This window comes from Elephas maximus, chromosome 23 (assembly GCF_024166365.1).
Source record: "Elephas maximus indicus isolate mEleMax1 chromosome 23, mEleMax1 primary haplotype, whole genome shotgun sequence".
NCBI lineage: Eukaryota > Metazoa > Chordata > Mammalia > Proboscidea > Elephantidae > Elephas > Elephas maximus.
In genome coordinates, this window is record NC_064841.1 from 74,521,901 (window position 1) to 74,548,129 (window position 26,229).

The 26,229-nt window shown below is 37.9% G+C and overlaps 1 protein-coding gene across 5 annotated transcripts in view; it reads left to right on the forward strand.

The window, feature by feature from the left end:
• Positions 1 to 26,229, forward strand: part of MYO16 (myosin XVI) — a 733,911-nt gene that overhangs the window by 293,999 nt on the left and 413,683 nt on the right. For all 5 annotated transcript variants that reach the window (XM_049867507.1, XM_049867511.1, XM_049867508.1 and 2 more), the window contains exons 8-9: positions 12,122 to 12,197; positions 15,494 to 15,641. In XM_049867507.1, the coding sequence (XP_049723464.1) occupies positions 12,122 to 12,197; positions 15,494 to 15,641 (224 nt within the window). The remainder of the gene's footprint in view (positions 1 to 12,121; positions 12,198 to 15,493; positions 15,642 to 26,229) is intronic.

The following is a 26,229-nucleotide window of genomic DNA, read 5'->3' on the forward strand; positions in this document are numbered from 1 at the left end:
CTATTCCTAAAAATGCACAGACACATGAGAGCAGGCCTACAGTTTCACAGGTCCAGAGTCCTTCATAAAAAAAAAAAAAAAAAAAAAAGATTATCTAGGGGTCCCTAAACCCTGGTGGCGTAGTTGTTAAGTGCTATGGCTGCTAACCAAAGGGTCGGCAGTTCGAATCTGCCAGGCGCTCCTTGGAAACTGTGGGGCAGTTCTACTCTGTCCTATAGGGTCGCTATGAGTTGGAATCGACTCAACGGCACTGGGTTTGGTTTTGGTTGTTTAGGGGTCCCTGAGAGTGTATGTGCAAGAAACCCAACTCTGCAGAAAATAGAGACTTATACCCAGAAAAAGACATTTTTAAAATGCCTATACTGCAGCGTTATTATATGGTAAGTGTTAACAAACAAGATAAAATTTGTGTCACGTGGGAGGATGTGCTTGTACAGCCATGACAGAAAAATTAGTGATCAAGTTAAACTAACAGTGCAGGTTGGTTATATGGTTAAAAGAAATTGGTTTGAGGGATACAAATAGATTTAGAATTTGTTCAGTTAAATATTTAACTGAAAATATTTACATGTTTTTAGAATATTTAAACAATTAAGGAACCATTCAAGAATTAACATATATGCCAGTCATCCTACAGGCCATGCCTAACCCACAAATATAAGTCCAATACAATTACTACTTCCTCCATAGAGCTTTTTGGAAAATGACTGTCACCAATTAGAGAAAGTACTGAATGAGAAAGCAGAGAGAATTAGTGGCTACCAGTACTTTTATACTTTTACCTGTCACATGACTGACAAGAATTCCCCAAATTTTTGTCTTTCTGAATCTGTACTTTTAATCTAGAGAAGCAGTTGTGAACTTAAAAGAGAAGTGTGACTCAGAGCCCGTATTCACTTTTTGAGATACAAAGTAATTAAGATTGATGTTTTTATTACTACTTCCCCAGTGTACCAGCGACATTTCCAGCATTCATCTTTTATTTGATGATAAGTGAATTAAGAAACTTCCTAATCACTCCATTTTTTTAAAAAAAAGCTCAAAATGTTTAACCCTAAATTAAGAAAAAAGAAAAAAAGTTAGTTCTCATTGATTTCATTTACGTTTCCTATTCTTTCCTCTATTTCCCACAACTCCTACCCACTACTCTCTCATTCACTCTTTCTCTCTCTCACACACACATCTGCAGTTCGTTCTGTTTAACTAAGTGGTTGAGACAGCTTTGTTTTGAGGACTTCCATGGGCTCCTCAGTGGACTAGGAATGGCCTAGCTCTGAGTACCAGCTCTACCTAACACTGCTGTATGAACTTGACCAAGACCCTTTGATTCTGGTTGCACAGTGCCAAGCCCCACCCCAGGCCCTTCTGCCAGTGAGAAACATCAGCATCTGTTAAAGGGGGGCAGGGTTTACATGGCTCAGAAGATTTTAAGAGCAAAGGCGGAACCAGTAGATGTGTGTTGGACATCAGTCGGTGTGCATACGTCCTGGGCAGTTGATTCAGTTGCTAGGTTTGCATAAATAGATGTCCAACCAAGTGTTTTCTGGGCATGGTCATTGTTAATGTGTCGATGAGGCCAGTTTTTAAAGTAACAGGGTTATCTTTATGCTCTGCTTCTCTAGAAAATAACTAAACATTAATTTAGTGTTTTCTGAATTCTTACACCTCTGGGTATTAAGGTTAGTGCTTGAAGATCATATGTGTCTTTTTCATTTTGATCCATTAAACCGCTTGAATAGAATCTCAGCTAGAATGTAAGTTCCACCAAGACAAAGCACTTACTTATTTTGTTCACCATGCTAGCCTAGTACCTAGCAGAGTGACTGAATGAATAAATGAAAGTGATCACGCAAGAGCGAGAAGCAAAACTCTAAATACTGAAGGGTATACTTGAGGCTTTTTCTCTTAGAATGTATTCACCCAAAAAACCCAAAAACCAAACCCGTTGCCATCAAGCCAATTCTGACTCATAGTGACCCTATAGGACAGAGTAGAACTACCCCATATGGTTTCCAAGGAGCAGCTGGTGGATTCGAACTGCTGACCTTTTGGTTAGCAACCATAGCTTTTAACAACTATGCCACCAGAGTTTCCAAAACATATGACACAAAGACCAAAATATTATTTCCTGATTAAAATTTTTAGAAAAATGAGATTTACATTAAAGAATGTTTTGAGTGAATTGTGTCTCAGTTATATTGTCAAAAGAAGGCCACATGGCATCTAGAATTATTTTTTAAAAATATTCATCCATAAAGATATCCATTAATTTCCTATTATAATGATATTTTTGAAATAGGCTTTATTTGAATATCAGTGTATATGCATGGAAGATTTACGACTCCCTCTGAAGAAATTTACTGTAAATAAATGTATCTCTGTTCAGAAAAAAAAAAAAAGCAATTCTAACATTTTAGAGAGACTAATGGCATTTTTAGAGACATTCATAGAAGTTTCACTTGCTTATAAATATTGTACAAATATAAATACTTTCATAGGGAAGGTAGTTCATAATTTATAGCGGGATATATTATTTGCACTTAAACCAGGGGGGTGTATATATTTTAAAATTGTGCTTTAGTGAGAATAAAAAAATGCCTGTTCTTGTCTAAAAGTGAGAACCAAAAAGTTCTGTGAGCAATAAGTCTTTTGGCTTTAAACATTCTTCCATAAATTGTAAGTAAAATAAAGTTTGCTCATATTTGCTGATACTAATATTTACAATAGGATCAGTGATGCTATACCAAAAGATAAGAAAAAGATTGTATAAATGTTAAAATCTAAGTATCTTTCCCTTCAAAAAGTATTTTATATCCTATATCCCACATATCTTTTTTAAAAAGTTTTTTTTTATTGTACTTTAGGTGAAGATTTACAGAGCAGTTTCTTACTAAACAATTAATACAAATATTGTTTTGTGACATTGGTTGCTAACCCCACGACATGTCAACACTCTCTCCTTATCGACCTTGGGACAGCTTACCTGTCTCCTCCTGCCTTCTAGTCCTTGCCCCTGGGCTGGTGTGCCCCTTTAGTCTCATTTTGTTTTATGGGCCTGTCTCATCTTTGGCTGAAGGGTGAGCTTCAGAAGTGACTTCATTACTGAGCTAAAAGCATTTCTGGGGGCCATACTCTCGGGGCTTCTTCAGTCTGTCAGAACAGTAAGCCTGGTCTTTTTTTTTTTTTTTTGTAACCCACATATCTTGATGTTCAAAAGAGTTGTATTTTGTTCTCAAATATATTGTCACACAAGTACATAAGAATTAAGAACTGAGCCTAGGTTTCCTTCTCTTCTCAATGTTTGCCATGTCTTTGGGGAATCTCATTCATCCCTCCAGCTTCAAATACCCTACATGCTGATGACTCCCAAAGCCTCATGTCTGTTTTTCTCCCAAGTTCCAGACCCATGTATACCACCGGCAGGTACCGTTGACTGGTGGACAGTCTTTGTCACCATGTCCCCACGATCAACTTGTGTGAATAGGAAATGATCTTCTTGTCCCCATCTCCTATCTGTTGCATTTCCTGTTTCATCATTTATTCACCACAAACTGAAGCTTTATCCTCACTCCTGTCTGCCATCTCTCCCATATCTAATGAGTCCTTGAGCCCACTCACTTCTGCTAGGCTTTGATCTATTTCAGCTAAAATCATTGTCAGTCAATCTGTGTATCTTCATGATTCTAAGCTAATCAAGGGTATCAGCATCTCTATGTTAAGATTAACCCATCAGACTCCTTACAAATTCTCTACCCTTCCCCCAGTCCATTCTCAACAATGCAGTTGCAGTAATCCTTCTAAATCCAGCGATGCAACACAAAGTCCTTTCCATTCCTTTTGAAATAAACTACCCATGCCATAGCACGATTCACAGGTCCCCAAGTGCCTTGGTCCCTGCTTCATTCTCCAGCTTTATTTCGCCTGCCTCCTCTACCATGTTTGATGATATGGCCATATTGGACTTTTTTCAATTTCTTGACTATGCCATTGTGTACATCTTTTCCATGTTTCTCTCTCCCTCCTGAAATTCAAAAGTGATTAACTCTTACCTACCTTGCAGGTGTACATGAAGATGTAGTGTCAATGGTGAATGTTCTAACTTCCTGAATTTGAATGTGTACCTTGTATCCAGAAAATCAAACCTGCTGCTGTCACATTGCTTCTGACTTGTAGCAGAGCCCTTGTGGTGCAGTGGGTAAGAGGTTGGCTGCTAACCAAAAGGTCGGCAGCTTGAATCCTCCAGCTGCTCCTTGGAAACCCAACGGGGCAGTTCTACTCTGTCTTGTAAGGTCGCTATGAGTAACTTGTATTGCACCATATATTTCATGTATCATAGCAATTATCACAAGTTGGTGTAATCGCTTATTTACCAATCTCTTTTTTAGTTTTATCACCCTTTTAGTCTATAGGACAGTTATGACGTCTGTTTTGTTTCTCCATATACCATCATGCTTAGCATGGGCTCCAACATGAATACTCAGTGAGTATCAGCATCACCAGATGCTGCTTTGCTGCACCAAGCCTGAGATGCAATATGGCAAATCTGCAATATACTCTCAGGTAAAGCCAGGAGGCCATTAGAAAAAGGGAACTAATAACTAATTTGTATTGCTCCGTAAACATCACATACTTCTGAACAGAGCCTGAGCACGTTAGCACATGAGAAGTAGCTTTTATTACTTACAATAAGCGGTGGACCGTGTACAGCAGATGAGCAGTCCCTGGGCTTAAATGCTGTCTGACCAGAGATGATGACGTCCATGCACACCCTGCACTGTGTCATGGGTGACTTAAATGGGACAGTTTCTGACACATCCTCCCTCCCCACCTGGTTTCTGGAAACTGTCCCCACTGGATGTAGATTTTTCCATGCTTTCCCTCCACCTGGCATCATGGCTGAAGGACACAGTAGGATACTACCTACTGCCGATCTCTCCCTGGCCAGGTAGGTCTACTAAAGTGAGCTATAAGCTTAATGCTACGTGTGCCCCATTGGCCCATACCTGAGGAGATAAAGAAAGTTGCCTCTCCCAGCTATTTATACGCCCAGCCAAAGGGATTAATTGTGTCTTTTGAACCTTGCTAACAAACATCCTGGAGCCCTGGTGGGACAGTGGTTAAGAGCTCGGCTGCTAACCAAAAGGCCGGCAGTTCAAATCCACCAGCTGCTCCTTGGAAACCCTACGGGGTAGTTCTGCTCTGTACTGTAGGCTCACTATGAGTCAGAACCAACTCAATGGCACCTAACAACAACAACAAACATCCTACTGCATCAAACCCTCTTGACTTCTTGAGGTGGGGGTTGAAGTTGTTAGTGCAAACTTCTTAATCCTGATAACAAATATCAGGCCTCAGTGAGGGGAATGGCTCGTTCTGAGGCTCAAAGAAGCCAGCAGGGAGATGGATGGAGAAATCCATGATTGCCTGGCTTGTCCAAAAGATTGCTTCTTCACACTTGGTATATATTTAAGGAGAGAATGAATGAGTGTCCTGTCTTAGAAGATGTTGGCTTTCTCAGTGGATGACTGAGTAAATATAGGAAGAGTGGGTGAGTGAGCACACCTCATGGGACTTGGTGGAAATACTCATGGAGATATCCAGGAGAGAGTTGGGAGTGTGCAGGTATCAGTTTGGGCTGGAAATAGAGATTTGTGATAGATTACTCAAAGAAATTGTATACCGGGGAAAAAGAATCCAACCAAGGGCAAAACATTATGGGAAACACGGTATTTAATAGCGTTAACAGAGAAAGTTCCATAAAAGGTGTTGGGAGAAGGAATGGTCACAGACATAGGAGAATGAGGTCTGCTAGAGGTAAGAAAGAAAGGAGTGTATCAAGAAAGAAATATGAGGACAGTCATTGTAGGATACTGGTGTGATTAGGAAGCATTTATCTTGTGAAAAATTATTTATTAAATGATAAACTGTAGTTGAATCAGAAATAGAGTTAATGATTCATTAAACACCTTTGACTCTTAGGTCTGAAGTCCTCCACGTAGTTCTCAGAGACATTTCCTTGTGACAGTGCAGGGTGTGTGATAATGAGCATGCTGTGTAACTCAAGAAATAGGAATTCTGAATTCCTGGGTACCTTTAACATTATAATTTTCTCTTATTTAAATCAAATTAAATTAAACAATCTCTTTTAGCTTCTGAATCAGGAATGAAACTTTCTCCCAACACCTATTGCTATTTTCCAGCCTTTTAAAGCAGTAATTTAAATGATCTTCAAGGAATTAATTTTGCTAAATTCAATCAAATTGAAATAACCAAAACCAAACCCACCGTGGTCAAGTCAATTCTGACTCTTAGCGGCCATGTCAGACAAAGTAGAAGTGCTCCCATAGGGTTTCCAAGGCTATAAATCTTTATGGAAGCAGGCCGTCACACCTTTCTCCCAAGGAGAGGCTGGTGGGTTCGAACTGTCAACCTTTCTGCTAGCAGCAGAGCGCTTTAACTACTGAGCTACCATCTATATCCAGTAGCTTGAGTGAATTTAAACTTAAATACAGTTTTATCAGCCATTTAGTATTTTCTCTTACACACACATACACATAGTGTGAATATAGGTTTTCTAAACCAACGATAACTTTGCTGGTAATAAAATTCCCTGAATACTGCAGATGACTCATTCCTAGGGCACACAGTCTGCCTACTTACCTTTTAAGTAATTTTGCTAAAGATCTTTTGTGAGGTTAAAAAACAAATGATCCGGAGTAGAGAAAATGAAATTAGCATTGGCCTGCTTAATTTATTTCTGTGACAGGACTTACTGATTTCCAATTGGAAGCACATGGAAAATATTGACCTTACAAAAAGGAAAGGAATTCCGCGTGGCCAAATTCCCCAAATGGGAGAAGTTTTCTTATTCCATACATAAACGTTTATGTTTACAGCCTTAAAATAAAATGGAATGACTCTTATTGTTAAAGAGTGCCATGTAGAAAACAGTTTCCTTGTATTACTTCGATACTTTTTGTAATTATGATTGAAGGTGTAGAGAGGGAGTTTGTCGAGAGAATGCATAAGCTTCTCTTTGGAGTTCTACTGTAAAGAGTGAGTTGGATTTAGAAGTGCAAAATAATTATTACAGTGTCTGTTAATTATCATATCTGATGTTTTTACACAGATATAAAACATTTTGTTTTACTGCTTTCCTTCCAATTTATTAAAAAACAGAGACAATCTTACCTAATTCTTGACTTCCTTTTCTTTTTTTTCTTTCTTTCCCTCTTCCTTTACCTTTCTCCTTCCCTCTCTTTTTTCCTCTTTCTTCCACCATTCTTCCCTTTATTTTTTCTTTTCCCCTTCCTCAATTTCTGCCCCATGGCCTAGAGGCAAGCAGACTTCTCAGATCTTTAATATAAAACAAGGCAGGTTAGAATCATCTTTTGCCTCCATAGTTCTATGATAGCTTAAAGAAAATGGTGTGTTGGTGTTTGTTATATCTCAGTTCTTTTGTCTTCCTAATTATATTCACCTTCTCGAAGTGTGTTGGAATACTTAATTTCAAAGAACACTATCCTCACAATGACTATCCCTTTCCTGTATTTGTGTTCAGTGCCTGGGAACCTGTTCTTTAAGTTTTTATCTTTCAGACTTCAGTAGAACTTCTCTTTCTTTAGTAAACTCTATTTATATAAAATAAAAACAAGCTGCTAAATACTAGCACTCTGTTTCGCGTGTTACTGATATAACGTGTGTTCTGCAAAATCATGCGCTAATTATTGATGGGCTTGTGGAAAGGTGAGTGACGGGGCAGAGTATGCAAAACATAATTAATTTTATACTGAGAGCACTGACAAGAACAGCAATTAACACTTGGGGAGATAACTTGGAATTTCTGGACAAGAACCTTAACATCACAGCAAATGTTACAAATGCAAAAAAAAAAAATTTTTCTTTTTTTTTTAAAACCAGTTCTGTTCGAGACAGTATAATAAAACAAGGTAGGGACTGAAAGATATACAATTAGGAAAGGAGAAAGTAAAACTTCTCTTATATAAATGACAACATGATTGTGTACATAAAAATTTTAAAGGAATCTCTCTCTCTCTCATACACACACACATAAACTGCTAGAACTATTAAGTGAATTTATCAAGAATGTTTACAGTTGTATTAAAAACATAAAATGTACAGGAATGCACCTAAGAAATGATGTGCAAGATTTCTAACCTGGAAACTACAAAACTTTTCAGTGAGAGACTAAATAGGTATCGCATTCATGGGTTGGAACAGTAAATATTATTAAGATACCTGTCATAGCAGAATATAGCTCCCCAAAGATGACCACACCTCATTCCCAGAGCCTGTGCATATATACTATTACATGGGAAAAGCATTTTCTGGATCTGATTACATTGAAGACCCAGAGATGGGAGAGATTATCTTGGATTATCTAGATGGACACAGTCTACTCCCATGGGTCTTTAAAAGCAGAGGAACTTTTCTGGCTCAGTGTCAAAGAGAAATGAGACGGGTGAAGAATAGTCAGGCAGTGGTAACATTGCTGGCTTTGAGATGAAGGAAGGAGGGGACAAACAGGCCAAGGAATATGGACAACTACTGGAAGCTAGAAAAGGCAAAGGAATGGATTCCCCTCCGAGAGACACCCAACAGAAATACAGCCCTGACAATGCATGAACTTTAGCATGTAAACCAAAACCTAAATCTGTTGCCTTCAAGTGGGTTCTGACTCATAGCAACCCTATAGGACACAGTAGATCAGCCCCATAGTGTTTCCAAGGAGTGGCTGGTGGATTCGAACTGCCGGTCTTTTGGTTAGCAGCCAAGATCTGAAACACTGTGCCACCAGTGCTCCAATAAGAAGATAATCCAGTAATAAGTGGGCAAAAAAAAAAAAAAAAAAAAACCTTGAGTAGAAACTTCAGAAAAGAAAATATGAAAATGACCATTAAGCATATGAAAAGATGTCCAACATCATCAGTTACCACACTGAGGTACTGTATTTTTATGCAAATAGTATATAACTTCTACTACATTTGTTTGCCAACTGTTTCCACTCCCCATAAGGTATTTTCATAAGCTCACTATGCTAAATTTCTTTTTTTTACACCAGCATGTTAAAAAAATTGGCATAGTGGCACTCGTGAAAATAGCTCATAGGGGAAAGGACCAGTGGGCAAACTAACATGGAAGGCACACGTTATTTGCATAAAAATATGGTACTGCTTCACACTCAGTATAATAGCTTAAAAAAAAAAGACAATATCAAGTGTTTGGAGAGGATGTGACATAAAATTGCTAGTGAGGATGCAATATGGTAAAACCCTTGAGAAAACTGGCCGTTTCTTATGTAGTTAAATGTGCACCAAGTAATATCACTCCTAGGAATTTTCAAAAGAGGAATGAAACATATCTCCACAGAAAGGATTATGTCCATAGCAGCTTTATTCAAAAGAGCCATAAACTAGGAAAAACCCAATTGTCCATTAGAAGCAAAATGGATCAAGAAATTATACCATATTTATGCAATGAACTATAGATCGGAGATAAAAGTGACAAGGTCCTAATAACGCAAAAATGTGGATGAATCTCAAAAATAATGAGTAAATCAAGCCAGACACACAGGAATATGTATTTCTGGATTCTATGTATATGAAGTTCAAAAACAGTAGCAAAATGAGTCTCAGGTGATATAGATCATAATATGTTTTTTTGTGAGGGGGTGAGAATGATTGGTGAGGGGCAGGAAGGAACTTTTTGAGATGACAGCAATATTTTATACCTTGATTGTGATGGTGTTTACATTGCATATACATTTGCCTAAACTCTTATTATCTGTGCATTTTAGTGCGTTTAAATTATCCTTCAATAATAATAAATAAAAAAGTATTAGAAAAAAAATACAGCTCAGAGCTTTACTGTTTCCAGTGCAACAATTTAGTTGAGGATTTTTAATTTTATTGTTTGACTTCCATTATTGTGGCTCCTCTTGCCTAGGAAATATTTATCAAATATAAACAAATATTTATCAACTGAGCAAGAGTTATTTAGCATTACGGAAGCATGTTATCTCAGAAAATACTGCGCTATGTAAGTCAAAGTAGAAATAAAAATGTTAAAGATATTTAAAACAGAATTATAATATAAACAAAATGTATGGCAACCTGTGAAATAAATAAAAAGTACTGCCTTGGTAAAAATGTACATCCTTTAATTTTGTAAATCATATAATATGTACTTATATTAAAAACGAAGAGAGGCTGAAAATGAATGAGTTTAATGGTCGACTTAAGAAGTTTGAAAAAAAGTTAATAAAACAAACACAAATGATATAGAACTAGGATATACAGGAAGTTGAGAGCATAAACTATATAACTACAAAGCAAAAATGAAATAAAAAGGACCAACAGTACCCAGCCTTGGTTCTATTAAAGATTAATAAAATGAACCCAAATTTCTGGAGATATTTAGAGAGACAGAGAGAGAACACAAATAAATGATACTGTTTATACAAAAGAAAGCATAACTATATAGATAGTACATATAGTAAAAAGACAATAAGAGAGAAAAAAAAGAAGGAAATATAACCAACAGTTTTTGCAATAAATTTGAAAACATAAGCAAAAATGGCAAATTCCTAGAACAACATAACTTAAAAAAGTCTCAAGAATAAACAGAAGGAAGAAGAGTCTGGTAACATTTATACATCTCCATTTTCAAAGCAACCCATCTTAAAACCACAACAATTTCTTCTTCTACACCCAGCAATTTGGCAATATTTAGATGTTTGATAATAAAATTAGTAGAAAGAGTATGGAGCAAAGGGAACTCTTGTTGGAAGTGGAAGTATGAATTTGAATGAACTCTTTGGAAACAAAAAAAGCAACGTCCTGATCAGTTGGAAGAGGTTCAAGCCTGTGCCCCAACAATTCCATTCTCCTGTCTTAAAAACAAAACTCTTGCAAAACATGTGCATCAAGAGATAGAAACAAGACTATTTATAGCAGCATTACTTGTAAAAATAAGTAAATGATTATAAATGGCTTGAATGTCTACCAGCAGGAAGGTAGGTAAGTTGTGCTATTTTATTTATTTGTCAATGCAGTTCTATGCAGCCATGGAAATGAATGATCCTTGGTTAAAACCATCAACTCGGATGACGTTCAGAAATGTAATGTTAAACCATGAAAGCAAGGCACAAAAAAGTGTATACGTTATGACTCAGTTTCTCTAAATGTCCAATAACAGGTGAAACTAAATAGTAGGTTGTTTAGGGATATTTCCACACGTAAGTGGTAAGTGTGTAAAGTGGTTGACTCTAGGAAATAGAGAAAAGAATAATTTTGGGGAGGAACACAGAAAGATACCATTAATGATGTATTTTTTAAACCTGGGTTTCCTGGGGTTTAGTTCATTACTGCTCGTTCATTAGCATGTATACATTAGATATACCGTATATTTCTCAAATAATGTACCTGTGTAAATAACACGCCCACACATATAACACACACAGCATACCTAGGAAAATAATGCATGAAGGGGTTGTATGGTTGGTAAAAACATGTATAACACGTGTTATTTGCATAAAAATATGGTACTTTGCACGTGTGATATATTTTATAATAGAAAATTTAAAATACGTTCATATCTTACCAAGTCCCTTCATTCTTAGAACTTGAGATTGAGTTTTCAAATTTTCCAATGTCGTTCTAAGATCATATTGACCATGGTGTTGTCATGGATGAACAGCGCCAACAATTGAGATTTTAGTGAATTCCTAAAGTAAAACAAAAAGCAAAACATGCTATAAAATATAATTTCTCCAATAAAATGCTCTAAAGTCAACCTGAAAGATGAAGTGAAACGTTTCAGATCCTCCATGGTATCTCATTTGATAAGTAATTTTTTGTTCTGAGTGCATTAATTCCTGAAATAGTTTAACAGATCATTTTTTAAAAATACAAGTATCTGTTATTTTCTGAAAAGGAACTGGGAATAGGATAGTTTGAAATATTTAGTGCAGTAGGTTAAGCTAATACCTTGTCATTGCAGTAGACTCTAAGTCTCCCTTTTGGGCGCCATGTATGATTCGCTGATACTTTTTCAGTGTCTTACCCAGTATTTTCTGTTTCAATTATCTTTAACGTTTCAGACAACCCTGGTGAAACTTCTTTTGATGCATCAGGCAAACCCAAACCTCCTGAACTGCAATGAAGAAAAACCTTCAGGTAGGTTATGAGCATCCTGGGACCACTGGGCAGTTCCTGTTTCCTTCCATCGTGTTGAAGTTGTTCACCCGTAATGATTGTGGTCACAAAATGAAGCCAGATTATCCCCTGAAGCTATGTATAAATAAGCCATGCCAGTTCAAGTGCAATTCAGAAAATCATATGCACGGTGCCATTAAAATAGCCTATTAGAGAGCAGCTAAGTTCATAGGATATCGCTGTACTTCATTGCATTTTGTTTTTCATGCTTTAAACTTCAGGGCAGTGATTTCTTCAAAGATCACCTTAAAATTTGTTTTTACTGTTATTTAGTTGTTCTATTATCATACCAAATACGTACATATTCATTAGGGTATTTTAAAACAATAATACTAAGTTTTTCTGCATAGCTATGCTTACTACAACAAATATATAGACTGACATTTTTAAGCTAATTTGTAAGTTTTAAAACCTTGGCTTAGTGTTTCTTATGTTTAATAAACGTCTTTTTGGAGATTTTTAGAGCTCTTTTTTTACCACTATTATTTTATGTATTTATGTACTTATTTTACAGATGACTGTCACATTAATTTTTGAGCTTTTAAAATTTAACAATAAAGTTATTACTCAAAAAAAATTTTTGAAGGGCTATATTAAAAATAAAAGAAAATTTTAAGTAGTAAAAGAGAAGTCTGGCATAAGTAACAAAACAATGTAAATATTTTAAGGTAGTAATTTATCTGAATAACTCAATAAATCTATTCATTCTTGTTGTTGCTATGCGTCTACTAATAAAAGCACTTATGCCTGATCTTTCTTACTTGATGTAATTCTAGAAGCCTGATTATCTGATAAACTGCTTGCTTAAGTCAGGACAGAGATTTGCTCTATTTCTTTTTTTACTGAAATTAAGTATCACTGATTGATGTTTATTACTTGATCTTTTCCATGGAAATAATCTGAAGATTTAAGACACAGAACTATGAGATAGCTTAATAGTCACAAATTTTAGACTCAAGCTAATATTAGCGATAAACCCATTGCCGCTGAGTCAACTGTGACTCATAGCAACTCTGTAGGACAGAGTAAAACTGCCCCATACGATTTCCAAGGAGCACCTGGTGGATTTGAACTGCTTACCCTTTGGTTAGCAGCCGTAGCTGTTAAACACTGTGCCATCAGGGTTTCCAAAATATTAATGGTAGCCTAGTAATACTAACGCTAACAAAAGTATGCTTAAGGGTAAGTATTAAAAAATGCAAATAGACATTTGCAGATCTCTTCTATTTTTGAAATATACTGGGCCCCTGGTGGTACAGTGGTTAAGTGTTTATCTGCTAACCAAAAGTTGGCAGTTCAAATTCACCAGCCACTCCTTGGAAACCCTATGGGGCACTTTTACTCTGTCCTATAGTCTCTATGAGTCTCTATGGCAATGGGTTTGGTTTGTTTAAAAAATATGTACACACACACATATACATATATACATATTTGTGAAATATAAGTCACATTCTATGTTTACTCTGATGAACAAACTCACACTTCTCAAGTTCATGTCCCCGGCTTCTTTCCCGGTAAGGAAAGAAATGATTGACTCTTGACCACAAGGATGTCTGCCTGTCACCCTTTTCACATTTTGGGCCTCCTGTCAGCTGTGCCAATATTGGTATCTAAGCAATGGCAATTGATGGCTGCAGAGCCTCAGTGAATAACTAAATGTCTTCTAATCTAAGCTTTGCTCTGCCCACCTGAGGTATGGTGTATGATGAGTCTCTTAGACACTTTGTCTATTTGTGTCGTGCAAAGTCCATCAACAATGTAATACCTTTGTCATGCTACATTTTCAATCAGAAAAGCAATGATAGAGCCATACCTGACTCTCACTAAGTATTTCTTGATTAAATGAAAATACTCTGTCACATACAAGGAGCAAAAGGCCATAATGCAGTGAGAGGTTTCAAGAAAATGAAGCCTATACCATTGTCTAATCCATCAGCCTAGTGGTGCAGTGGTTAAGCGCTCGACTGCTAACTGAAAGGTTAGTGGCAGTCTGCTTCTGTAAAGATTATAGCTTTGGAAACCTTATGGAACAGTTCTACTCTGTCTTACAGGGTTGTTATGAGTTGGAATTGACCACAACAGGTTTGGTTTGGTTATCAGCAAGAAGAATGAAGCAGATAAAATAACAGTACACAGAAGAGCAGTGAACTGTACTCCCGCGTAATGACTGAGCAAAGAAAAACTGTCATGAGTACTGTATTATATTAGCATTATTTTGTGTTTCCTTGCTTGAATTTGGAATAGGCATATAAAAAAAAAATCTGTATTAAAAGCAGCTTGAGGTTTAGCTATTAGATGGGACAGAAACTAAATGTGCCAAAGTACGGAAGCCAAGCTATCTCCTCTTCCTTATGCATGTATTTCCCTGAGGGAAACAATGATTAAACTCCTGCCATAGATATCTGCTTCAAGGTGGCTGAGCTGTGTCATCAGGGCCGTAAAGCCAAATAACTCAAATTGATAGATAATGGTGGGTGTGCAGTTCAGTCACAAGGATTGAAAAGGATCGGTTGCCTTTACTAGGTTCTTTTCTTCAGGATCTATCAGTTTCCAATTTCAGTTATCACGAAATGTAAACTTAATGGATACATACCTATATTTCAGCCCAGACATGTTCAGACTTTAGTGTTAAAGTGTAATCTGTAAGGAATTAATTATTGACAGTTGTATGTAATTATCAATGTTACTGATATGTAAATGCATATACACACAAACACATACACACACAACTATTTGATTTTTCTGATAAAAAAAAAAAAGATCAAAGAGGCAGGTCAGACCCATTGCTTTAATAATACAGGCGAGAATATTTATTTATCTACACATTTAGTAGCATGCTTATAGAATGCTTGCTGTGTGTTTTCTATTAATCAGCATTTTGGTAGGTATAACTGTTTTCATCATTTTCATTCCTATTCATGAAGATGCAGGGAGAGCTTTATGGACAATGAAATGACATTAAGTTCTTTCCAGCTTCGCTTCTCTATTATTTCTCATTTTACTTATCACCATTGAACAACTATCATTTTTATATTTAGTTGTCGTTTGTAATCAAATGTGTCACTCATGTAAAACAAGACAGTCTTTTAAAATGAGAGCAATGCAATTTTATTCCTGCAGTAACCTTTTAGTGTTTTTCATTTTGCTTTATGCCTTGATGAATTTTAGCATTTTAAGTGTGTTGGAATTATTCAAAGCGAATAGTTTTCTGCGATAGCACCACCCACTTTTTCTGATTTTCTTATTGTTTCCTGTAGATATTGCTGCGTCTGAGTTTATTGAGGAAATGCTGCTAAAAGCTGAAATTGCCTGGGAAGAAAAAATGAAAGAGCCTTTATCTGTTGCTGCCTTAGCCCAAGAGGAGCCCTATGAAGAGATCACTCTTCCAGAGCTTTCTAGTAAGCTGTAAGTGTCTTCATTATCGCACGGTGAAGTCATAGGTCCTGCTGATCGTAGCTGATTCTTCTCACGTGCCGTCCTTTCTAGCCATCAGGGCTTTTACAGTCAGTATTAAGTCTGTGTCTCAACTAAATGAGTGAGAAAACTGAAGCTGCATATGAGCATATTTACCAAAAAATTTGCTGACAACGACGAGTTCGCATAACTTTACGAAAATCCTCTGATTTTCTAAACATTTCTCTTTCATTTATTAGATCAACTTTGACTGCTGTGAGGCTAAAGCCAGTATTTTATACAACTCCAAGATTGTAGCTAAACTGCTTTGTGAGGCTCCCAGTGGCCGTCAAATGACTAAGTTACCTAAAGGAGGAAATACAAATAGGCGTATTTTTTTTTTTTAAAGTATAGTATGAAGTTTCTCTCTAAAGTAAAAAAAAAAAAAGAAAGAAAGAAAATCAAATTATTGCATATTGTCTGAAATATCTCCTGAAAAAGGCAGCTTTCCTATTGTTTGAACATGTCAGATGCTGAGATGGAGCACTGCCTTATTTTCAAGGTCTGAAACAAATGATACGTGTGACCACTAAAAGTGACTAATAATAAGTAACATTCCAATTAGTGTTAAATTTATGGGAGAATAAATAAATAAGACAATACTCACTCTTCCAGAGCTTCACTTTGCCACAATGTATTTATGGACATAATCTGTATATATAACATGGATGCGTTATGTACATGTTGTTGCTGTTAGGTATTGTCGAGTCAGTTCCAACTCATAGCGACTCTATGCACAACAGAACGAAACACTGCCCAGTCCTGAGCCATCCTTACAATCGTTGTTACGTTTGAGCTCATTGTTGCAGCCACTGTGTCAATCCACCTCATTGAGGGTTTTCCTCTTTTCCGCTGACCCTGTACTCTGCCAAGCATGATGTCCTTCTGCAGGGACTGATCCCTCCTGACAACATGTCCAAAGTATGTGAGATGCAGTTTCGCCATCCTTGCTTCTAAGGAGCATTCTGGTTGTACTTCTTCTAAGACAGATTTGTTCGTTCTTTTGGCAATCCATGGTATATTCAGTATTCTTCACCAACGCCACAATTCAAAGGAGTAAACTCTTCTTCGGTCTTCCTTATTCATTGTCCAGCTTTCACATGCATATGATACGATTGAAAATACCATGGCTTGGGTCAGGTGCACCTTAGTCTTCAGGGTGACATCTTTGCTCTTCAACTCTTTGAAGAGGTCCTTTGCAGCAGATTTGCCCAGTGCAATGCGTCTTTTGATTTCTTGACTGCTGCTTCCATGGGTGTTGATTGTGGATCCAAGTAAAATGAAATCCTTGACAACTTCAATCTTTTCTCTGTTTATCATGATGTTGCACATTGGTCCAGTTGTGAGGATTTTTGTTTTCTTTATATTGAGGTGCAATCCATACTGAAGACTGTGGTCTCTGATCTTCATTAGTAAGTGCTTCAAGTCCTCTCACTTTCAGCAAGCAAGGTTGTGTCATCTGTATAACGCAGGTTAATGAGTCTTCCTCCAATCCTGATGCCCCGTTCTTCTTCATATAGTTCGGCTTCTCGGATTATTTGTTCAGCATACAGGTTAAATAGGTATGGTGACATAACACAACCCTGCCACACATCTTTCCTGACTTTAAACCAATCAGTATCCCCTTGTTCTGTCCGAACAATTGCCTACTGATCTATGTAAAGCTTCCTCATGAGCACAATTAAGTGTTCTGGAATTCCCATTCTTCGCAGTGTTATCCATAGTTTGTTATGATCCACATAGTCAAATTGATGCAGTCTGAAATTGATCGAACATGCAGTCAAGATGTATTGATAATTACTGGCAATTGGAATGTGAAAGTTGGAAACAAAGAAGAAGGATCAGTGGTTGGAAAATATGGCCTTGGTGATAGAAACAATGCCAGAGATCGAATGATAGAATTTTGCAAGACCAACGACTTCTTCATTGCAAATACCTTCCTTCACCAACATAAACAGCGACTATACACATGAACCTCACCAGATGGAACACACAGAAATCAAATTGACTACATCTGTGGAAAGAGACGATGGAGAAGCTCAATATCATCAGTCAGAACAAGGCCAGGGGCCGACTGTGGAACCGACCATCAATTGCTCATATGCAAGTTCAAGCTGAAACTGAAGAAAATCAGAGCAGGTCCGCGAGAGCCAAAATATGACCTTGAGTATATCCCACCTGAATTTAGAGACCATCTGAAGAATAGATTTGATGCACTGAACACTAGTGACCGAAGTTATGTATATAACTTAGATTATAACCAAAACCCGGTGCCATTGACTCGATTCCAACTCATAGCAATTCTGACTCATAACGACTCTATAGGACAGAGTAGAACTGCCCCATAGAGTTTCCAAGGAGTGCCTGGTGGATTTGAACTGCCGACCCTTTGGTTAGCAGCCATAGCACTTAACCACTATGCCACCAGAGTTTCCAACTACCCATTAATTCATTTAAAAATATTTATTCAGCCTACTGACCTGGGTGCCTGAGATATATTACAGAACAGACAACAAATATAATCTGGTGGGGCTGGGCAATGAGTAGCTAAATAAATTAACCAAAAACCAAAGCAAACGTGTTGCTGTCGAGTCGATTTTGACTCATAGTGACCCCAAGGAACTTTGCAAGTAGTTTCTGGGACCTAGTTTTAAAGTCCTTTAGATCATTTTAAAAGACTCTTTAAGTACAAAATCTTCCTTCATTAACAGCAACTCAGTAAAGAAATTATACATTTGGAGCAATATTATATTGAAAAAAAAAAGTCCTTATAAAATTAGTGACAAAGAGGTCAAACAACTGGTAGCATATTACCTCCAGGACTTTCCCATTTTAATATGCATTAGGAAGAGTAAGAAAAACATGAACAACTTACAAGGGGTTATCAATGAGATATAAATGTCCAATTTTATGTACAACAACCTAGGATGAAAATGAGCAAAATGCAAATGTATGACAATCTGGAAATTTTAATACAATACCTCTAAAATAATTCTCTATGTGGTCACCTATAATTAGTCATGGGTCTCTGCATATTTGTTCAGTGGTCCTGCTGTGGTTACCAGAAAAAGTTTGAGTAGTTGGAGAGTTGGATGCCCCACTTTGAATAATAGGTAGAACAACTAGATAAAAGATAAACAAGGAGATAGAAGACTTGAAGAACAATTACAAACCAACTAGACCTAACAAACATATATAGAATACTCCACCCAACAACAGTAAGATACACATTCTTCTCAAGTGCACGTGAAACATTCTGTAAGATAGACCATATTCTAGGCCATAAAATACACCTCAATAAATTTTGTTGTTGTTGTTAGTTGTCATCAATAAGCTTCCACTTATGGCACCCTCATGTACAAAAGATTAAACTGTTGTCCGGTCCTACACCATCTTCACAACTATTGCTCTACCTGAGTCCATTTTTGATCCATAGGGCATTTTGTGACAAATTTTTAGAAGTAGGTCACCAGACCTTCCTTCCTAGTCTATCCTACTCTGGAAGCTCTGCTCAAACCTGTCCACCATGGATATTAAAGATACTGGTGATGTAGCTGGTATTTGAAATACTGGTGGCATAGCTTCCAGTATCATAGCAATATGCAAACCGCCACAGTATGATAAACTGACAGATGGGTAGTGGCCAATATATTTTAAAAAGATTGAAATCATACAAAGTATGTTCTCTGACCACATGGAATGAATTTAGATTTTGTTTTTAAAAAAAGGAAATTTGGGAATTAACAAATATGTGGAGATTAAACAACACACTCCTAAATAATCAATGGGTCAAAGATGAAATCACAAGAGAAATTAGAAAATACTTTGAGATGATTGAAAATGGAAAACACACACACACACACTGAACTTAAGCTGCTAATGACTTTATTCCCAGTAGTCAAGAGAGCCCATGGAATGATGTGGCAATAGAGATATGCAAAATATCACCAGTGGATAGTCCTAATCAAATACTTACAAGAGACAAGCAATTTATCACCATTGGATAGTACTAATCAAATACTTATAAGAGACAAAGTTCTGGATAATCATGAATTTGATACCTTAGAACATTTTTTTCAAACTGGCAAGTATAATGTCATTGGCTTGTTGCTGCTAATATTGATGGACAAAGTGGGAAAGAAAAAGATGAGCTCAAGATATCAAATTCTTAGCTCAAGTGCTGTATAAATGACCTGAAAGTCCCTACGTGTGCCTTGAGAGAAAATGCAGTGTCTTACACCCACAGAGCCGAAATTACTGAAAACCAAAGCAAGAGTCTCATCCTAGGAGTGGCTGAATTGAAACGCAAATTGTATTTCAAATCTTGCAGGTTGTCTGATGTTAAAGTGAGTGAATTGATTGGGAAGGAATAGGATCCTGAAAATTGGAATACCAACATATAGGCAGATAGTGATGAAGCTGGGGACATTGAGCCCATAAATTATCTGAATCTTCTAATAAAAATCTTCTTTGCCAGCCCTTCTACCACATCTAAACAGATTAACTCTTAGCAGCCTATAATGACCTCCCCTGAGGTAGTTGCCCTGAAAGACACTGCTTACTCTCCTCAGGGTACCCCTCCCCTCTAACCTTCTTTGCTTCTAGATCCTTAACTATATTCAAGACCCAAACCAAAAACCAAACCTGCTACCATTGGATTCTGACTCATAGGGACTTTGTAGGGCAGAGTAGAACTGCCCCAGAGGGTTTCCAAGGAGTATCTGATAGATTCAAACTGCCAACGTTCTGGTTAGCAGTTGAGCTGTTAACCACTGCGCCACCAGGGCTCCACTCAAGACCCAGCAAGCCCCAAAAGTTGAGGTACAAAGTGTGACCCATGAGGAGGCATGCTACTCTCAAAAAGGACTACATGCTTTTTAAAAAAACTTTATATGAACAGAAGTCTGGGGAATGTGTGTAGGAATGGATATTAAAGGTATGAAATAATGGACAGAGGAACATAAAGGTGGACCACACCAACTTCACCAACATGGTGGTGAAGGAGCATCCTTCCTGCGGGCAGAACTCCAAGCAGTGCACCTGGTTGTTCATTTCCTCGGAAGGAGAAGTGGCCAGATGTGTGATTGTATACCTGTTCATGGGCTGTGACCCGTGGTTTTGCTGGATGGTCTTGGACTTGAAAGGAACATGATTGGAAAGTTGGTGACAAGGAGGTCTTGGGAAGAAGTGTCTGGATAGATCTCTGCATAAAGTAAGGGGCAAACCACACCTTTGTCACCAATTGCGTGCTAAAGATCCATATGAATCCAATCCTCAAAAGGTGGAAATTGATCCAGTCCTCATCTTCCCACTTGTCTATCCATGTCTCCACCACCCATGCATCACTCTCTTTCCAACTCGAGCCACCCAGAGCTGGGTCAGAAGTCAAAAGTGAGAGGGACATCGTCCTTCAGACTGCCAAATAGGTGAAACTAGCTACAAGTTTGGGGAGTCCACACAACACCCACACCTTCTGCCCTGGTGCCTGCTACTGTCTCTTTGGGTTTTATAATTCTCTGGAACAACTCAGAATCCCGCAGAGAGTATATCATACTTGTAAGTACAGATTTATTATGCCCAAAAAGGATACAAATGAAGAGACACATAGGGTAAGGGCTAGCAGGAGGTGCCAGCATGGAGCTTCCATGTCCCAAAGGACACACTACCCACCTGAGAGCAGATGCTCTTGCCAAGCAGGAAGCCCTCTGAGCCTCCGTGCTCAGGGTTTTTATCAGCCTCACCATGTGGTCATGATAGATTATATCATGCCTCCTGAGGCTAGTCAACATTGGGTTCCCAGGTGGTCCCTCTTGGTCTGGTCAGACCCCATTCGTTAGTCTCAGCTGTGGTCCAGCTCTCAGGACCCAAGAACAAAGGCCAGATTGCTTTCTGTACCTCACAGTCTCTCTGAATGGGTGAAAAGCATGAAGATATCTGTGTCCTATGTGAATGTTCAACAAAGGGGGGCATCAGTTGAAGTGGATTTTAATAGACAAGTGGATAGCATGATTTATTTTGTGGATACTAGTCAGCATTTCCTCAGCGACTCCTGTCGTTGCTCACTGGGCTTAGGAACCAAGTAGCCATGGTGACATGCATGGAGATTATACATGGGCTCAGCAAGATGGACTTATACTCACCAAAGCCATCTGTGTGACTGCAGATACTGCTGAGCGCCCAGTCTGCCAGCAGCAGAGACCAACGCCGAGTTCCTAGTATGACACTATTTCCCAAGCAGATTAGCTACCTGGCAGCAGGTTGATTACGTTAGACCATTAGGCAGTGTTTTGTTCTTACTTGAATAGATACTCACTCTGGATATGAATTTGCCTTCATTTGCCTTCTTTGCACGCAATGCTTCTTCCAAAACTACCATCCATGGATTCACAGAATACCTTATCCACCATCATGGTGTTCCACCCAGCAGTGTTTTTTGCATCAAGAAGTTCAGCTTAAAGCCAATCAAGTGTGGTAGTGGGCCCATGTCCGTAGAATTCACTGGTCTTACCACATTTCCTATCATCTTAATATAGTTGGATTCAAAGAACAGTGGAATAGCCTTTTGGACACTCAGTTATGGTGCCAGCTAGGTGGCAATACTTTTTAAATTAGTGTCACCATTAAGTAAAAGAGATTACCCTTGGTAATGTGGGTGTGCCCAATCCAGTCAATTGAAGACCTTAAAACCCAGTTTTATGAGAGAAGGATTTTGTCTTAAGACTTCAATATAGATATCCTGCCAGAATTTCCAGTATGGATTTTGAACTTGCCAGCCCCCAAGTCCTTAAAAATCAATCAATATCAATCCGTCTGTCTATCTATCTATCTGTCTTTATCTTCTATTGATTATGTTTCTCTGGAGAATCCTGCCTAATATATCAGGGAATTTCCTCAACCTGATTAAGGGTATCTACAAAAAAAACCCACAACAAACGTTATACTTAATGGTGAGAGGCTAGATGCATTCCCCTTTAGATCAGGAACAAGACAGAGATGTCCTCTGTAACCACTGCCACTCAACATTGTACTGGAGGCTCTAGCCAGGACAATTAGACAAGGAAATAATGAAGAGGTATCCAGATTAGAAACGAAGAAGTAGAGCTCTCTCTGTTTGCAAATGATATGATCTTGTATATGGAAAATCCTCAGGAACCCACTAAAAAAAACCTATTTGAACTAATAAATGAGTTCAGCAAAGTTGCAGGAAGCAAAATCAATGTTGAAAAATCAATTGTATTTCAATAGTCTGGAAATTAACAATCTGAAAATGAAATTTAAAAAAATTTAATTTATGATAGCTTCAAGAAGAATGAAATACAGGTACATTTCACGAAAGAAGTGCAAGACTTGTATACTGAAAACGGCAAAACATCCTTGAATAGTCTAAATACATGGAGAGATTCCCCATGTTCAGAGATTGGAAGACAATGTTGTTAAAATAGCAAGACCTCCATAACTGATCTCCAGATTCAACACAATCTGTATCAGAATACCAGCTGCCTTGTTTGTAGAAATTGACAAGCAGGTCCAAAATCCATATGGAAACTGAAGGGTCCCAGAGTCACAAACATAGTCACATAGTAGAAAACTCACAATAGGGTGGGTGAGGAAAACTCATGCTATCTGCAGAATGGCTCACTTCAAGAGAAAAAAGAAAGGAACTAAATGGGCACTCTTCCCATCAACCTATTCATCAGAGAAGCCAGTTCACTTCCCCATGTGTAAGGATGCTCTTCCCATCAACCTGTCCATCAGAGAGGCCATTCACTTCCCCGTGTGTAAGGAAGCTCTTCCCATCAACCTGTCCATCAGAGAAGCCATTCACTTCCCCGTGTGTAAGGAAGCTCTTGCCATCAGTTTGTCCATCAGAAAAGCCGGTTCATTTCCCCGTGTGTAGAAAGAGGCTCTTCCTATCAACCTTATCTATCAGAGAAGCCAGTTCACCTCCCCGTGTGTAGAGAGAGGCCCAGAATTAGTATGACTTGATTTCCCATTCAGGGAAGGAGAAGAGGTGCTTCCAATTAACATTTCGCAGTGCTGTTGTGATGAGTCTTGATGAGTCAGAATTGACTCCATGGCAGTGGGTTTGGTTTTGGTTTGCTATTGTGATGAGTAAGTGAACTCAATGGGGGAAAAATAATCTTATTTCAGAGCCTGTAACATCACAGGCATTCAGAAACACTGCTACTATAAAACTCTGTCTAGATGATTTAGAGGCTACCAGAATACATAAATGCATTGACCTCTACGTAATGCTAAAGTATTTTCATTATTGGGTTTGATTTTTAATTGTTCTATAAAGGCGCTTGACTTTAATATCACAGTATGCTAAGAACTTCAGTAGATTATTTTATTTCATTTTTATAGCCCTATTGATCTTCTTTTATTTTTCCCAAGATCACAGAGCTAGGAAACAATGGACCAAGATTCATATCATGGCAATCAGACCCCAGGCCCTTAACCACCATACCACAGTATCCCCCCTTCTAGTTTTAATGGTGTGTGTGTGGGGGGGGGGGTGATATCACATTTATGTGGGCAAAAAAAGAAGAAAACCATAAAACAAAAGTTGATGTCAAGTCAGGACGTGGTTGATCAGTAAGATATATTCCAAGTGGCCTGAAATTAATGGTTTGAATATTTTGACATCTTTGATTTATGTTTCCTGAGTCATTAGAAACAGAAGTTTGCAGGCACCTCAGTGGGTCTGTTGCTTTTTAAGAAAGTTTGAATCATTGTTCATTGAAGTATGCTATGGCCTATGGACCAGTAACAGCTTCCTTGCCTGGGAGCATTTTAGAAATACTAAAAATCTCAGGCCTCACCCCAGACCTGCTATATCAGAGACTGCATTGTAACAAGCTGCCTGGATGATTTATAATGCTTGAGATGCACCTTTCCAAATGATTATCAAATGATGGCATGTTCTCTACATATTAAATTAAATATGCTTTTTTGGCAATTTGGTCATTGGCCTCTTGGAGCAACACCCTAAGGCCTGGGGCTCAGAGGCAAGAAAACAGTCCATGAAAAACTTGACAAAAGAAAGACAAACTAAACTTTTAAATAAAATGGACTACCAGAATGGGACAACGATAGGGGCTTAGATACAACAGGAAAAAGACAGGAATTCTAGTCTTACTGAACACTCCTAGAATTATAATTTAGGGATTATTACTTGAAAGGAGTTTACTCCTTCATTTTTTTTTTCTCATAATTATAAAATAAAAAGCAATATATGAGAAGCGGGAGCCCTGGTGGCACAGTGTTTAAGAGCTTGGCTGCCAAACAAAAGGTCAGCAGTTTGAGTCTACCAGCCGCTCCTTTGGAAACCCTGTGGGGCAGTTCTACTCTGTCCTGTAGTCAAATCGACTCGACATCAATAGGTTTTTATATGAGATGAGAGAAAAACAAAATAAATACAGCTGTATTTTGAGCTGGCAAAGGTATATTAATGTGGGTCCCCTCTGAATCCAAGTCCTAGGAAGGGTCTGAAGACAAGGTCTCACCCGTTACAGTGGAGATGGATGACAAGGGAATTAAGATTTAGAAGGGAATCGGGGAGAGGATTGGGAAAATAATAATAGGAGTTATTCTCTTACTCCTTAGTATTCTGCTATCCTTCTTTGCTCTTTTTTTCCTCAGTAATGCTTTGCGCTTCACCTTTTGTCTCGAGCCCTCATTCTGAGGACTTCACCCTGAATTTCCTCATCTGAATTTCCCGTATTTCTTCATCAGGTCGAACTCCAACTTCCTATTTCTTTGCATTATCAAGTTGGTTTGTTTCTTTTATATTTTCTCAAAATATCTTTTCCTTAATATTTTAAGAATTAAACACTTTGCTTTTCTGTTACTTAGCCTGCAAGTAAAATTTCCTTTCTACTCTCAACTCATATGTATTGTTCTTTGAGCCTTTTGTTCAGTAAATTTAAGTTATCCAGCATTCGAGCTTCACTTCCATTTTACCCATTATCAAAAGCAACTGTCTATCACTAATTAGGACCCCTGGTGCCTCAGTGGTTAAGAGCTCAGCTGCTAACCAAAAGTTTGACAGTTCGAATCCACCAGCCACTCCTTGGAACCATATGGGGCAGTTTTACTCTGTCCTATAGGGTCATTTTGAGTTGGAATCGACTCGACAGCAACGGGTTTGGTTTAATCTTTATTTCATCTATAGTTCATGTTTTCTAGGATTTCTCCCATCTCAATGATATTGATAAGGTCTCTATTTGTTCGTGACCTTCAAGTTCATGTATAAAAAGGAGCAAGTTAGATTTAACTCCAAAGGTCCTAACAACTGTAAAAATCTGTATCTGTAAACCCAAATCCTTTTAGCCTGCCCTTTTCTCCTTTAAATCTACAATTATTTCCATACTTGACTCTTATTTCCACTCTATCTTTTCCTTTGTTCTGACTGGGTGCCTCCTCTCTTTGCTGTGTTTTCCATCCTTGTCCTTAAATGGATCCCAGTGCCTCATTTACTTTTATTGCCGCTAATGAAACAGCTGATGCTGTGTATGGCCTTTGGTGTCTGAACATG